General features: G+C 40.2%; 1 protein-coding gene across 1 annotated transcript in view; it reads right to left on the bottom strand.

Moving 5' to 3' along the window:
- Positions 1–13899, bottom strand: part of olf413 (DBH like monooxygenase olf413) — a 215035-nt gene that overhangs the window by 99801 nt on the left and 101335 nt on the right. The window contains exon 2 of the mRNA XM_003701272.3: positions 7311–7580. Coding sequence (XP_003701320.2) covers positions 7311–7559 — 249 coding nt within the window. The 5' untranslated portion in view covers positions 7560–7580. The remainder of the gene's footprint in view (positions 1–7310; positions 7581–13899) is intronic.

Raw genomic sequence — 13899 nt, 5'->3', positions numbered from 1 at the left:
GTTTTTCCTTTCCGCTCGTTTCCGTTTCTTTCGATATCGCTCGTTCGTGCTCCAGTCGCACTACATCACGCTGAGGTCGTTGGGCGGTAACAAGTTTTTCAAAAAGGATTTGTCATACGCATTTCGAGAGCTCGCGTGGAGATGCTGAGAACCCTGAAGTGGATGAAAATTCTGTCATACATATTTCTGTGAATGCGTATATATACTAAACGTAATAAGTGACTGTTGCAAGGGTGGCTACGACTTGAACGAGGGTAAACATCCTGTTTCAAGCTGTACATAATGTACATTCCTTTTACATGATAATATTCTATTATTGTAGAAGCACCTAAACATTCAACGAAACTCATTTAGTGCAAATCTGAACGGAACCCAAAAAAAGTTATGAAAAATATTACGTTTCCTTTCAGTTATAAATTTCCAGAAACTGCTATTTGTTTATAAAAATAAATGCCTCGTTCCTGAAAATAATTTTTTCCCTACCCAAATCATTTTATTTTCAAAACCTGCCTCGGCAGTGTTTCGTAATTTTTGGCCCTGCTGTATAGTCACCGTATGAAATGAAAATCGTGCGAAAGGTTGACTTGTTTCGGGGGTATAACACAATTTGTTGAATACGACGTGTTTGTGAAAGTTGGCTGCACTGTCCGCAGCGTGCCGACTTTTTGCCGGAAAATTCGTTGCATCCTTTTGAAAGTGGCGCAACGCCACGTGCTCGGCGAAATGTATAAAAGGTACGGCGTTGAAAACGTGACTCGATTCAACCAAGCATCGTATTATTTCACGCGACCTGATGCGATATCGCTGCAACGTGCGACTGATCCCACGATTCTTTCGCGATTTATTTGCTCAGAGAGGGTAAATAGTTACCCGGTACGAGCTTTATGTCCTTCGGCCTCGCAGAGTAGCGCACTGCGACGTACTATTACTAAACATATCATTTATTCACCAAACAGCCGGAATGAATGTACGAGCAGGTCGGCAGACCGGCGTTGTGCACAATAAAGCCGTCGCTGGCCACGTGTTTGCGAACAGCGAATAGAATTCAATGTGGACACGCGCGTTCGCAAATATCCGCGAATTCTTCCGGACCCCACCTTCCACGTCCGCCATACTGGAAACGCTTTTTTTTATCTTCCGTCGGCCGTGATCAATTTGTTCTCTCGTAACCGGCGTGTTTAACCCTTTCGATTGTTCCCGGCTATCGGTCGATACCGCGAGTCTCTGCGATTAACCAACAGTCGTAACGGTTCCTAGACACGCGACTGACTATGATTGAATTACGCGAAACACCGATAAAGAATGGAATTCGTTAATGGATTGGAAGAGCTGTGTACGCGTCGAAAGGATAACCGTTAACCACTGGAATGCAATTATATTATGACTGAGAGAATAATCTTGAAGGGTATGTTGCATTTTTACAGTTGTTAATAGCGATAGATATTAATATTATGATTGAGGTTTCAGGAAGTTTAAGGTTAACCATATATCAATATTTCACTGGGTACAAGGGAAACGTATGTATGTATCATATTGAGACGTAGGTATAGTCCTCAGTTCATATATCGCTAATTCTCAAATTTCAAGTGTCTATTCCAAGGTTCTTACATTGTCAGATTTTTGCATTTCTAAATTTCTACACGTTCAGATTCCTATATTCATAGATCTCTATATCTCCAAATACTTATACCTTTAGAGTCCCATATGTCCAGATTCCGGTATTCTTAGATATCTACATCTCCAAATTCCTACAACCTCTGAGATCTCTATATCTCCAGATCACTGTATGTTTGGATTCACATATTCGTAGATCGCTATATCCTCAAATTCCTACATTTTCAGATATCGCAAAATCTCTATCCGGATTCCCATATTCTCAGATCTCTGCATTCATAGATTTCTACATCTCTGTACTCCCTGATTCGTAAAACCTCTTTATATTTTTAGTATAAACATACGAGATCTTTATATTTCCCCTCAGCACTTTCTGCTTCTTAAATCTGTAGATCCCTATCTACCTAGTAAAAATAAATATAATTCAGTATCTAATGCGATATTTACTTTCACTATATTTCACGATATTTATTTTTCTAACACAAATACGCCCGCACAAATTCTTGTTAAAAAAAGGGAACTGAGGTTTCGGATTCCATACAAATTTGTTTACCCAAATATTTTACGATTGAAGAAGCGATATGTACGGCAGAAGCGTAAGGACTTCGTTTATATTCCAATAGAAAATTCTGCTATCAAAAATCTTCGAAAGAGAAGCTACTCTACATACTTCCGCAAAAACTGTGCCCTTTCATACATACACTATTCGGCTGCATCCATTTGGTCCGGCTAAATTCCAATCTAAATTCCAATGCGTCCAGATCGGAATAGATTTTGCATGTAAGAACGGGAGGCCAGGCTGCGTGTTCGGACGACGAGTCGAACGTTGGGTAGCGTCCAAAACACCCTTCTCCTCGCATTCACCCTTACTCCAATTTAAAAAACTGTGCCCTTCGATCGAGTAAATTCTATAAAATTTCCGTGATAAATTAGAGATGCCATTCACTCGGTAATTCATTGAAAAGCACGTCCAATTAGTTAGGAAATTGGTTGAGCAGATTTATTAATCTAAAGTGATGAATAATAATCTTTTATCATTTTGGCTGGTCAAGTTTTTAAAATATAAATTTCTTAAATTACCGTGATCTTGTATTTAATCAATTTCGAAAATTATCCGCGAATAATTCAAATTATTACAGAAGCATAATGCGAAGTCCACTTTTGTAATCCACTCCCGACGTCCGTTCGCATTGCATTTTGAGCAGTGCGTTAAACGGCAAACAAGGAAGGAGAGCGTAAGAGAAGAGACACCGCGGGCCGATGCTGAGTGCAACGGTTAATATTTAACGACACTTCTGAAGCAGGTACGAGAAGCTCGGGAAAGAATACCTCTTGGCAGCGTCGCTGCGAGTGGCACACCGGTAAATAATGTAGCGTGATAAATCGTTCGTCGGTTTATCCGAAGTTCTTCCGATTCGAAGGAAAACGGTGTCGCGACCGTTCGCGGAACGCGCGAAAACTCGGTTAATTCGCGATTATTTCAGCTACTCACGGTGTCGTCGTGAAACGAGCCTTCAGCGAAATGGTAATGAGATCTCCTCGCACCAGTTAATTTCGCTATCTGCTCGAGGTGTTTCCCTCTTTCTCTCTTCGTCGCACGCATGCCGAGTCGAATGTAATCACGGTGTGGGACCGGATGCAGGACAGTCGCGGGTGCTCCGGCGAGGTAAAAACGACGAACAAGAGACCGCGGCGCGCGACATTTCGCGCAGAATGAAATTCCTATTCTGCATTGTCGGCGGTTTGCCACTGCAGTCGGCTAAAGTGGCTGAAAAAGCCTGGAATGGAATGAAAATGCCGCCAGGGAGTGTACAGGTCGATGCATATTTTTCTCGTTCGAGTACGCAATTGTCTACGAGGTATTTCATTGGCGATTTTTATGACGTTAATACTTTAAGGCCGTCTGAACTTTTCTTTGCATATGTTAATAGTGTCCTGAATTCTGGAATTATATAAGCCCCTACCGGGTCATTATTTTCTATCTCTAATAGCAGTAAAAATAATTGAGATGTTCATCTTAAGTGAAAAGGTAACGCAACGTTTCGTATAATATTTAACATACGAATAAAACGATTCACCCCACATTTAACGTGCGTCTGACAGTACAGTGTTCAGCGTGTTAAACGACCCACACACGATACGATTTCGCAGATGAAATTTTTAAACAAAGATCTGCTCTTTTTCAAGAAGAATAAATGGAGACGCAGTCAAAAATGATAGCGATCTGTCGCAGTAGCTAGTTCGAAAAGCATCCCAGGTGAAAAGACCTCAAATAGAGATCGAGCCACGGATCCGCCTTGAAACGACGTGCCGAACGGAACAGGGAAGTTAAACGAAGCGAATAAAAGAATTAGACCAGGAAAATTGAATTCAGCCGACTGAAGAGACGACGGGATCGAAGTGGTTGAACACACAAAAGCCGGCAGTCTGAAATGGCAAATGTATCAAGCGTACATCTTTAATCAACTTCGATTCGTCTTCCAGAACGTTACTCTCTATCTCACGTTCCACCCTCGAAACTTACGAGGCCGTGTCAAGTAATTTCTCTACGAACACTTTCGATCACGCGTCTAAATCTCCCTCCTTATAATCGAACATTCGTAAAAGTATATCGATAGCGAAACCGTTCGTTCGTCATTACCATACATGTGCCATAGCGAAACGGTCCGTTTGCTCTTCGACGATCCAATGATGGGAAAAAGAGGAACCAACAGAGAGGAACGGAAAATTTAATCATGCGAATAAAAGAATTGGACTATCGAGTAGGAAGCTAGGGGTAGAAGAGGGTGTGCGAAAATAGCGTCCACGAAGGCAAGAAATTCATCGGATAGCTCGATCCGGGCCCGAACGTTCGGCTCTGGACATTCGCGGTTGTTCTGGTTCAAAGATTACGATCATAACGAAAAACCATCTTCTCTTTCTGTTCTTCGAGTCAGCTCCGTCCGTTCGCACACGCCGTTCCCTGCCACTAGGCCCGATGGCGTCGCTTCGTATGAGAACGTCCGGCGACGGCTGCATCGCATAGAGCATTGCTCGCCATGGCATGCATTATGGAACGGGCAACGATTCTACCGGAAAAATTGCGGACACGCGAGACGGACGCGATCTGCAGCCCGACTACCTACATACAGTCGAGAGCAAAATCAGCCTTCTTTGGGGAACCAACCTCCATTCATTAATTCTTAATGATTTTTCGTCTGATACACATATAAAAATCAGTCTGGAAATTTTCAGAACTCGAGATTCTAGAGATGAAGATCTTTGAAGACTACAGTTTACGACCATCTGAGACAATTTGACTACAATTTGAGATTATACAAATTTGATGAGGTCTAAGAATTCGTGGATCTGAGGATCTGATGCAGGGATATGAAAATGTAGGACTTTGAAGAGTGAAGGTTAAAAAATTTAGGAATTCAAGAAATTTTGCGACACTATAACATTGTCGATAAGGATCGAATGTTATCTTATCAATGGTACACTCTGCACGACGAAAGTTTATCCGTGTATTTCAGCCTGAAGAGGTGAAATTGCGGGTCGTTCCTCGCGCTCGAGGTAATCAGAAAAAGGAAAAAAGAACATCTGTCGGCACAAACGGGTTGACAGTGACGCAGCGCGAAGTCGAGCGAATTTGTCGTCGCCAGGAAATTCCGCGTCAAGCAAACCAACCCCCGCGGCTGATGATGGAAGTGGCGACGCACAACGCGGCCGTTGGCCGAGCAGTTGTAAAAGAAATATTCAACGGCGAGTGTGCAAATGAGGGAGGAAAGAGGCGTGCTGCTGTTGCTGCTCGTCCCATTTGCGTCGCAGAAACGTTATGAGAGAAGAAAAAAAACACATCCATCCGTCTCTCTCAACTGCGGAGCACGAAGAACCGGGCTAAAATGACAACAGCCGTGTAACGCTGATGAAAGGGAGGATAGAGCATAATCCCCTTGAGTCCGGTTTTCCAGAAGGGTTTGCGTCACCAGATGCGGCGGGATAACGATGTTTCAAATTTAAACGGTACTCGAAAATAAACCGCGTGCCTGGACGTCATTGAACGTGGACGCGCTGTTTGCGGTTTTCATAAGCGTGTTTTCTTTCTTGCAATATCTTGCGTTAGAAGCGGGCGAATATAGTACAGAATGCTCATCCTTAAGATTTTCAATGTTTCAATTTAGGAAGTCAAATATTTGGGGATATGGGTGTTCTGTGATTTGTGAGTTTACAGATTTCGAGACTCTAGAAATTTGGGGATTCGAAAATTTAGAAAGTTGGAGGTTTAGGAATTCGGTGATTTGGAAGATGAAAGATAAGAAAATGGGAACTTGAAAATGTGGAAGTCTTGAAATTTGGGCAAATTGGGCACTTGGAGACTTGCAAACTTTGAAAATTTGAGAATTTGGGCTTTTGGAATTTGAAAGTTCTGAGATAGGAAAATTTGAGAATTTGCAAAGTAGATGTTTGAAAGTATGGAATATCAAACAATCTGAGATGCGAAGATTGGAAGTTTGAAAATGACTTCATACTCTTTCCAAGCTCTCCCTAATCCCTTCCTAATTCCTCACCCTTCTAGTTCCTAACTTCTAAAGCAGCTTCTTAACCTCCACTTAGACTCCTTATCCTCCAAATTTCCCTAGTCTCTCAACACCCTCTTCAAGCTCTTCCCAAAACATACACTCACCACAAGTTCTTCAAGAAACTTAATCTGTTCACGAAGTTGCATCGAAAAAGAAACAAGGATAATTATTATTTGTCCTTAGGCAAGCAATGTACGACGAATTGAAAATAATCGTCTCGTGAAACGATTATTTTTATCGTCCGTTCTATCGTAATTACATTAATTTCTCGTACGTTGACGTCGAATAATTTCGACTAATTACTCTTATGCTACCAATGCGTTGGTCAGGACGATACGAGAGATCATTTCGGTCCGTGTATAACGCGCATAATGATAGTCCTTTCGACGATAAGTAATGGGTTTCTCGTTTCGATCGGTGCATCGGATAGTTATCAATCTTACCGAACGAACCCAGCGGCCTGTCATTATCGCTGCTCGTCATTTTGTACGACACTTTGCCGTTTTATTTCGCAACCACGATTATTTGCCGAACGATTTTCGGTCACCGAGCAACGTTATGATGTCCGTTTTCATCGGGACGGTATATTTCTCGCTACGAGAACTCGACGTACCTCGATCGAGCGGATAACTTTTTCTTCTCTCGAAACTCGAAATCCGACGGAACACAACTGGAGCACGTTGCGCCAGTGAAATAAATCGACGGAAATGTACTTGGAAATAAACGTATAAAAGTTGCTCCGGGATTTTGATGTGAACAGGTTCGTAGAATCGGGTCGCGTTTAGAATCTCAAACGGGTATATCAACGGTTAATATTTGATTTAAGTACTTTCAAATTTTACGATCTCTTTACGTAATCAAATTTTCAAACTTTTAAAATTTTCAAATATTGAAATTTCCAAATTTCTAAATTCCTAAATACCGTAATTCCAAATTTCCATATTCAAGTCCCAATTCAAATATCTAAACCATATTCCACAATTTCCTCCAAAAACCCAGATCAGCAGAGTATCTCTTCCCAACACTGTTCCAACGCTCCAAACACTGTTCCAAAAACTTCGACCAATTTTCGACAATCTCAAAGAATATATCAATGACAAGAAAGTAGAGAGTGTTACACTTAAAGACACTTACATGAAGATGCAGCTGTCCATTGTTGTCGACCCATCCGATGACCATATCAGCCCCGATCTGGCCGTCATTTCTGGTGAAACCGAGGCCCACGAAGCCTAAGGTCCTCACCTGAACCTCGAATGTGATCTCCCTCTCGCCAGGTGTCCAAAGAACTAGGAAATTATCGTCCAAAACGGCACTGTGTTTCCATTCGACACAGAGGATACCGCTGACCAACAGGAGGAAATACGATACGATTATCGACTTCATCTTCGATCTACCTCAGTACATCTGCAATCAAGCAAGAAACACGTTAGTTGTCTCATTCGAGGACAAAGAACAAACAACAAAAATGTACAAATTACAAATTCCGTCTGTAAATTTGCGGGCAACGGAATGTCGGAGCTGCCGTTATGAACTTATTGCAAGTACTCGAGAAGTTATAAGCATCCGAAGAGAAGTTATAAGCACGGCGAGTTGTTACGAAGGGGAAGGACGTAACGTTTTTCGCTAATACTCGTTAATTTTATTTTCTAACGGCAACTTATGGCGGACGCGGACGGACGTCCCATCAGCATCGAACACAGTCTCGCGTAATTCTCGTTTTCATGCCAGCGGCGGATCGTTAGGCTTCTATTTAGTGGTATTACGCGGTAGTAGCAAGACCGAGCAATATTTTCCTTCAATATTTTAACAGCGGTAGCTGGCCATTAGCCACGTTGCAGCAATATCGACGAGTCACTGGCTACTTTAAAGCGTAAACGTTTCACTCGTATCCGTTCGATAATTCCCAACGTGTCACCCATTTTGTCCTGCAAAAGGGCGACCCTTTCTTCTCTTGCTATTTCCACTTATTCTTCGCGACAAGTTATACTCATTTTTGTTCTTGCATATTTCATGTTCATTCCGCAATTTTGAAGTAGTTCAAACAGGAGAGCAGTCAAAGACACCATCATGCTTCATATACGTAGTTAATATAGGTTATGTACTTTATATTAGTTTTTATGATGTAATAGTATTCTTTCATATTCTTATTTGACTCTATTCAAGAATGATAAGTTTTCTGAAGAATATGAGTTAATTCTGTACGCATGTACAACTTCAATAATATCGTGTATCCATATATGTACATGCTTAGTGTTTATACTATTGTGTACATGTCTATATTCATATGTATGTCTGTACTATATGTGTATACATAGTCTCTATATTGTTATACATTTTTGATTGAAAAAAATATAAACCCTGTCATTTAACTTCGACAGAGTAAAACTGACCATCACATAATAAAAGCTTATCAAAACACTGATTAGATACCACAGATCAGAAAATGGAAGCAATATCTCGTTCGAAAAATTGCATAAAATTTCAGGCTGCCATCGGTTAAAGCGATTCTATCTAACAGTAGATACGTTTCAATCGATTTATCTGGTCGACTGTCCAACGAATCGGTCCAGGTAGGCTCAGTGTTAAACAGAAAGATTAATCGCAAACTCGATTCGCGGACGATGATTGATGTTGACCTTAATTCCCGATCGCCTTATCGCGGATCGCCACTGTATCACCGATATACGTTCTAGTTTCCGGTTCTTTTGCGACCTCGCATCGACACGACCGCCATCAATTTCACTTTGCTACCGTAAAGAATATCCGTGCATTTTTTTGGCGGGAAAAAAATTTTACGGAGTAATTAACGTCTCGGGTGAATAGGTACGGCGAACGTAGAAAGAATTTCACGGGCGATCGGACGAAAAAAGAAGTCCGCAGTGGTCAGCAAATAGTGCGCTGCCGGACGAGTCGTTTAAACAGTCAACTTCGCTGTAATTCTACGATGCGTTTTAGTTCCTTAATTTTGGTTGGAAAATCCACTGTGTGGAAATAACATTTTTCTGACGCCTTTCGTATATGATAGTCTGTGCACCATTTACTTGCAAATTGTACATTTATAAATTTACTCATTTGAAAATTTAGGAATTTCAGTATCTTTAGCTGTGACAAAGTTATTAACAATTTTAATTCTGGACATTTATAAATGTAAAAATTTGTGAATATCAAAATGGTGCATGGTGATTCATAAATCTTCAGGACCCGCTAGTTAAAAAACAGCCGTACGGTGTATTTTTTATCAGACACGAAGCAAACAAACGTAGTATTTTCCGAAGCGAGCGTGAAAGTACTGCACTGGCGGCAATCAAGGGCGGAGGCGAATTTCGAGGGTGAAAGAAAAAGTCGATTCGAGGCTGCGGATTAAGCGGTTCGCGTACGCTCGGTGCAGAACTGCGCATCGCGAGCACCGACAAGCAAAAACGAGCAAGGAAGAGGAACGTCGGTATGGAAAACGGGGTGGCCGAAAAAAAAGAAAGAAAGAAGATTCGCAACCGCGGTCCATGATGGGCGAAAAAACACGAGGACGGACCGCGCGAAGGAAATCGAATTGATTCGAGAGCGTCGCCGATTAAAAATTCAATGAGGGTGACGTGGTCGCGGGGGAGAAACGGTCGATAGGGGAAAGGGTGGAAAAACAGATGGCCGGATCGTCGAAATCTCTTTTGTCCGCGCCCGTGTGCAAACATCCGCCGGTAAATCAGCTGGACACTGTCAAGAGAACTGTCAATTCGAAAGCAATCGAATCGATTAACAGTAACGATCGCGTGACGCTCGAACGAGGCCGATGCAAATCCACGGAACAATGCCAACGTCCCGAAGTGTCGGACGAGTGGTACATCCTGACCGTTCAACTATTCGTTTCGCGCGGTCGGGAAAGCAGAGAATTAAGCGCTTTACAGAGATCATCGATCAGTGGAACACGGGGACAGGGCTGGCTTTATCGACGGTGTACCGCGTGTATTTACACGGGGCGCCCAAACTCCCAGCGACAGCCCTGCACCCCGGTTGAACACCCCGAATTTTCAATTAGGCTGAGATTCCGTACAGAACCTGTGCTCTAATTTCTAGTCGAGAAACAAAATGAGATGTGTTCGTTTTACTTGTGTGTATTTACGAAACATATGTTACATTGTAATAATATAGAAAATGCTGAAAAATACAGAAAATGCAGGAAAAGAAAATATCTCATTAGAGTTCTAATTATTGAAATAAAACATTTCTGTCTATAAAATGTAAAAAATATGATACTTTTCTTGTGTGAAGTAATAAAATGTGCGCCAGGAAAAATGTAGAAGAATGTTTCATTAGAGTTTTAATTATTGAAGCTCATTTCTAGGTATAAATATAAAATATGTTGCGAGGAATGTTTAAAAAATATTAAAACTTAGAATTATGAAAATTTTATGAATACATTATGAATACATTCAATTATAACTCTTAAATTTCATGCAACTAAATTTAAAAAGTAGTTGTAAAATTATTATTACTAAAAGTATTTCAAACTAAACCAAGTGTCTTTGCAAGGAAATTATTGTAACCGATTTAATTGTAATTAGAAGGTAGGATTAATTGAAACATAAGTCGGCCCTGACAGTATTCTGTGCCACCATGTTTTCCCGGTAGGTGGAAAACGTGTGATCCCGACCGTTACGTACTTCACGCGATTTCGAACACCGCGAAACGACCGCAACTACGGGACAGAACGTTTTAATTAACGACAACAATGGTATAATGAGTAACTGTTCGAGTAACAGAGGCACAGAGGCGATTGTCGAACCCGTAATATGCCGCTTAGTAATCGGGATCGATGACTTTGACTTAGGTACGGTTTAACCGACGGAATTAGTGGAGAGCTTTTTGGCTAGTTTGGTTAAATTGAAACCGACACTATTGCAACATTTTAACTATTATGCAACGTGCTTGTTTATTATTGCAGACATAGCAATTATACCGTTATACTCACAGCTATTTCGGTTTCGCAATTCTGACTATTTTAGGGTATATTAGGATTAATTTATGAGGAAATTGATTTTACTAGTTTGAAAGCTTTGAGCGTTTGAGAATTTCGGTATTAAATTGTTAGGAAATTTGGGGATTCGGAATTTAGGAATTCGAGAAGTAGGAAATTTGAAGATTTACAACTTTGGGAGATTAAGAAACTGGAAAGTTTGGATCAGATTTCAGATTTTGCAAAGCTTAGGAAATTTGAAGAATTTCGGACTATTTTAGAAATTTGTAGAATTTGGAAGTTCAGAAATACATAAAAGGAACGGTTAGTAATTTATAACCAAAATATTGAGTCACGAAAGTTTGGTAATCTGGGAATCGAGGACAGACGTCATAAAAATCCAACTAATTCGAAAATATGTGCTAATATTTATCCGAACGAATGTATGTCACGATTGCTCCGCAACGAAATTGAAGCAGATATAAGCCGGATTACGAATTACGGCTACAGAAATGAGAATAACATAATTGTAACTTGTACGATTATTAATAAATATTCGATTAAAATTCTGCTCCGCTATTAATAATATTTCGTACACGTATCGTTTGCGCCATTTAATATTGAGACAAGTATAAATAACAGTTTCAGTATGAAAATAATTTGTATCAATTTTTGACGCTAACGATTTTGTAACAGGATAACTATGGATTGGATAAAATTAAATGGATCAAATTCACGGGTCGCGGGTTTTTTCTGTTCGGTATTGAACCGATCGTATTGGTTACATAACACGAATCGATAGGGAATTAAAGTTAAACTTCAATCGTACCATTTTTAAGCGGTGGATTACGGTCGAGCGAATTTCAACGTGGATTTTTTAGATTTCGGAACCTTTTTTCCGGATTTTTTAACTGCGTTTGACAGAAAATGTTTGGTGGGCAGTATCGTATAACACGTGTAGTAATAATTAAACGAATGTGGAACTCAATCTGCGGTGTTCATGAATTACCAATCGCCAAATCGATAAGAGTTTTTTTCCTCGTCGAAGCAATTTTCGTCAAATTAATAGGAAAACGATCGTCAATTTTTCCGTGGAAGATTTTATCGAGTTCAGAAGTAATTCGCGAGAATTGCGCACGCTTTGCCGGAACATAATCATCTCCAACACGACGCAACATCAAGAAACTTGGATTCCTAGGACCGGAAACCTCAAATAAGGTCGTACAAATAGTCGAAGTTCGACCCGCAATCAAACTGCACCATGGAAACTGTGCACAGTTTCAAACGCTCGTCAGAGAAGCTTGTTTCGTGCGCGTCCAACTCTTAATAATTGCTTCTGTAACAATTCAAGATATTTCAACCGTGAAGTTTGCGTTGTCGCTGCGAACAATATTGAAAAACGTATCCCACTGTTAATTAGCGTTCGTGGAACGCTCGTTCATACGAATAAGACATGGCAAAGAAGAAACGCCGAAATTAAATCATCAACTTACAAATTAAAACGTTCGATTATTTCGAAAACTGATCAAATATTAAAATTCATTCATGAAATTTCATTCAGTATTGCTTGAGCCGATAGTTAGTAATTAAAAATTGTGATGCATATTGCAATTTGAAAACACAGTAAATTAATGGAGAATTCAAAATACGATTAAATATTTATACATTTTATCGATTTTAAATATTAATATGTATCAATGCTGTACACAATAACTTCCCCTCTCGTTACTTCCATTATTAATCCTTCACTCAATAATTTAAACTCAAACATTTAAACAAAAAATTGAGTGTTTTAAGGTAGCATAAAAATATCACTATACAATTTGTACATTCAGTTGCATTTTTTTATAATCTGCTTTACAGGGTTCGATTTTGTCTCAAACAATTTTAATGTAAGTTAGTAAATAGAACATCTGAAACAGAACGTTTTAAGCTGTCATATGGTTTGCAAAATTGAAGTGGAGGAAGAAATAATGGAATTGACGGTAAGGATTTCTCAGACGGTGAAATAACGCAAATCGAAGCGGAATAGACGCGAGTTGAATTGTTATCCTGTTCCTCGAATCGTTGCATCCAATACACCGAATTTGTGGCCCGCTTGACTATGCCTCGCAGCATCCCCTGGCCGATCCTCACACCCTCGGGAATTCTCGCTTATGCATGCAGCATGCGCGACGTGATTTCGTCGATTTTACGGTGCTAGTAGAGCAACCGCCAATCTGAAAACGATCGATTCAATTAACAGTAACAGTGGTGTAATACGCGCCGGATGCGAAGTGATGCATCGACAGGAGCAGCTGTCGCGCGGTAAACTCGAATCGTTCGACCAAACGGAGATGCGTCAATTCGAATTGAGAGGACGACACAGATCCCTGAAAGGTGCAACGGAAGGGGATGAAAGATCACGAGCTTTCGATCAAATATTTGCTCGATATTTCTATCCAAGTCTAATTCTACTGTATCAACATAGGCACCTGTGTTACGAATACAGATTTTTTAGATGACAAAGCTTCCTTAAAGATGTTAGGAAAGACAGTCGTTTATTTTTAAGGACTTTGGTCATGTAAGAATTTGGAAATTTCTAGATTTGAAAGTCTAACAAGAATTTGAAACTTTAGAAGTTTGTCGATAAAGAAATTTTTAGATTTAATGGTCTAAAGAATATGGAGATGTTGGAATTTAAGAAGTTAGACATTCGGCGATCGAGTCATATGGAAGTCTAAGTGTCTGAATGTTTAAGAATGTGAATAGTTATAAATTTAAAAATTGAGAAAA

This window comes from Megachile rotundata, chromosome 1, assembly GCF_050947335.1.
Source record: "Megachile rotundata isolate GNS110a chromosome 1, iyMegRotu1, whole genome shotgun sequence".
NCBI lineage: Eukaryota > Metazoa > Arthropoda > Insecta > Hymenoptera > Megachilidae > Megachile > Megachile rotundata.
The sequence above is the reverse complement of the archived record's forward strand: the minus strand, read 5'-3'. Positions and strand labels throughout refer to the sequence as shown.